The 3,021-nt window shown below is 42.5% G+C and overlaps 1 protein-coding gene across 1 annotated transcript; it reads left to right on the forward strand.

The window, feature by feature from the left end:
• The first annotated feature begins 390 nt into the window (after positions 1-390).
• On the forward strand, positions 391-2,788 carry LOC129722657 (esterase B1-like). The gene is made up of 3 exons (XM_055676276.1): positions 391-568; positions 640-1,137; positions 1,193-2,788. The coding sequence occupies exons 1-3, from the start codon at positions 497-499 to the stop codon at positions 2,402-2,404; spliced, it is 1,782 nt and encodes a 593-aa protein (XP_055532251.1). The 5' UTR covers positions 391-496; the 3' UTR covers positions 2,405-2,788.
• Positions 2,789-3,021: the final 233 nt, after the last annotated feature.

The raw sequence follows: 3,021 nt of genomic DNA on the forward strand, positions 1-3,021 counted from the left end.
GCCTCATTGACCTGGATTCGGGAGGGCGAAGCCCTCTTCAAATGCAAAAAATTATCATATTCAAAATGACTGACTGTTATAACACGCGCTACACCGGACGTAATATCAAATATTAACCCTTTGTGAGCCATGCGAAAAATAAATGTTGTTCACGAGATGGATAATATTCACCTCGGAGGCGGTATAATAACAATTTTTTTAAATTTTGAAAGCCTAACGTTGTTTCATTGATCATTAGTCGTCAAGCTTGCAAGCAACATTTGCAGCTCATTTACAGGGTTAAATTATGATTTCCCCTCTGATTCTTTCGGGTTCGTTCGTTCCACAAACTGTTCTTATGCAAATGGATTAATATTTTATAAAAGGCCCCCGTCGTCGAGTCCATCGATCATAAGTCCCTACGTTTCCGTACAAAGTGATTACCACACGCACGCGGCACGCGCTCTGCTCCGGTTCTGCTGTTCGATAAACTGCTCAGGAATTGTGCTACCCAGTCATGGTTATGCGAAGCTCTCCGTTAACCGGCTGGAAGAATGTCAGTACCGGCTCGGATGCGGAATGTCACCGGGTGTGTGTCCCTAGTTCAAGATAAAACCCAAAGTGTCCAAGCGAAATAAAGTTGGTTGTTTCTTATTCTAGCCCCCTACAAGAATAGCGGTTCAGGTGGCTCAGGGCTACATCTATGGCGTCAGGGAGAACCTTCCGAATGGCGAGAATTATTTTTACTTCAAAGGCGTTCCGTACGCGAAGCCCCCGGTGGGAAATCTACGCTTCATGTCACCTGTTCCGATTGAAAAGTATCCCGTTTCCTATTTGGACTGCACGACGGAAAGAAGCAACTGCATAGGTTTGGACGTGCTGAGTAAAGAAGTTACCGGCTCCGAGGATGGATTGTACCTTAATATTTATTCTCCGAAATTACCTCGGAAGAATGAACCGGTTGAGAAGCTACCTGTTATGGTGTTTATCCATGGCGGAGGACTTATTGGGGGCCACGCCGACAGTTCAATGTATTTACCCAGTTATTTGCTGCAGGAAGGTGTTATAGTTGTTACCGTGAATTACCGCTTAGGAGTTCTTGGATTTCTCTGCTTACCACAAGCAGGGATCGAAGGCAATGCTGGACTGAAGGATCAGGTAAGTTTTACTCTAGATACCAGACAGTACAAAAACCGTAAAATTATTTTTTCAGAGAATGGCTTTGCGATGGATCAACCAGAACATCGAAAAGTTTGGTGGGGATCCAAATAATGTTACCATGTTTGGGGCAAGCTCAGGTGCCATAGCGGTAAATTTCCACTGTCTCTCGAAGGAATCGAAAAAGTACTTCCACAAAGGGATCCTACAGAGCGGATCCGTTTATACGGAATTTGGACACCAGGATGAGCCGGAGAAGAAAGCTAGAGATTTGGCACAACTCCTGGGGTTCACTCCTACTACAGACGAGGAGGTGTTACACATTTTGAGAAGTGCTCCAGCGAGGAAGCTTTTCGAATTGCAACATAAAGTAATAAATAAACGTGAGCTGCTGGTTGAGAAATGCTTTCAGATTCCATTTTTGCCGGTAATCGAACGGGAAGAATCACCGGACGCCATTATTACAAAGCATCCGTCCGTAATCTTGAGTGAACCGGATGGGATGGGAATTCCGATTATTTTGGGTTACAACGAGCACGATGGAATGATGGTGTTGATCGACGCTATTAAGAATCTCAACAGTTATAATCTAGAACCGGAACGCTTCGTACCCCGAATTCTCGACGTTGACTGTTACACCCCGGAAGGCCGCCAACTGGGAAATTACATCAAACAGTTTTACTTCAAAGATAAAAACGTTTCACGCGACACCCTGCTACCACTGATCAATCTTTTTACAGACAAATACCTTTTAGCATATCGAATCACGGCAATACTATGGGCCAAATACCAAACCAAAACAAAAATGTACGGTTATCGTTTCTCATTCGACGGGCTGCTCAACAAGGGCAAGGCTGTTACTTCGTTCACCAGTATGAAAGGGGCCGGCCATATCGATGAGGTTTATTATCTGTTCAGCTCTCCGATCCTGAAGACGGAAGTTCCGAAAACCAACAAAGCTTACGCGATGCGCCAGAAGATGGTGCGCATGTGGACCAATATGGCCAAGTACGGAAACCCAACGCCGGAGGATGATTCCAGTCTGCCGTTCCGTTGGCTGCCGGTGGAAAACGTTTCTCCTGATTGCAACGAGCTGACGCAGAACATCCTCAGTATTGGCGATGAAATCAAAATGATGGAGATGCCGGAGCGAAAGCGGATGGACTTTTGGACCGAACTGTTCTACAAGTATAACGGTAACGTGACGAGCGCGAAAATTCCGACCGCACCGGAGTGGCGGGTCAACGATTTGAATAATAATGTCTAGAAACACCTCGATTGCATAAATAAGGTTGAATAATAATATACCTATCGTAATAAATGTGGCTTCGCTTTGTTCTGCCGCCCGGTTATTGAACTGCGACCGGCAGTTAGGGAATTTTTTATGTTGTCGAAAGTTTTTACCAAAATAAATTTGATATATTATTTTCTTAGTTCGATGACATTGTGTAGAATGCTTTGTTTTCAAGCACTTTCTCTAAATTTATTTTAACTCATTCAGATTATGATTTCATTGATTAGTGAGATGATCAAAAGAGTTATCCTTCATGATGCCTACAGTAGAAAAATTGTTTATTTTTTTAATAGAAGTATATTAAAACCAGTTACATTACATTATTCTGAGTAATCAAATAAATAAATCAAAAATAAATGTTGTGTCATCAGCAATTGAATTTATTGTGAAACGCTCAGCAAATTGAACATACGAATATCACGAATGAGAAATCAACTCATAATCGCGAGTGCAATTCTTTTGCAAAAAAGCAAGGAATCGATTGGTAATGGTCCGATTTTGTCGGAAAGAGATTCGTTTTTCCCGTTTCTCCCCGGAGATTTTAAGGAAATAAAACAATAGAAAAGTTTATTCCGTAAAATGAAGAAGAT

The sequence above is a fragment of the Wyeomyia smithii genome, chromosome 2 (assembly GCF_029784165.1).
Source record: "Wyeomyia smithii strain HCP4-BCI-WySm-NY-G18 chromosome 2, ASM2978416v1, whole genome shotgun sequence".
NCBI lineage: Eukaryota > Metazoa > Arthropoda > Insecta > Diptera > Culicidae > Wyeomyia > Wyeomyia smithii.

Bases quoted from the DNA above. Each gene is read 5' to 3' on its own strand.
- LOC129722657 (XM_055676276.1), top strand. From the start codon at position 497: ATGGTTATGCGAAGCTCTCCGTTAACCGGCTGGAAGAATGTCAGTACC. The intron at 569-639 runs GTGTGTGTCCCT...TTCTTATTCTAG, and splicing joins CGGATGCGGAATGTCACCGG to CCCCCTACAAGAATAGCGGT. The intron at 1,138-1,192 runs GTAAGTTTTACT...TTATTTTTTCAG, and splicing joins ATGCTGGACTGAAGGATCAG to AGAATGGCTTTGCGATGGAT.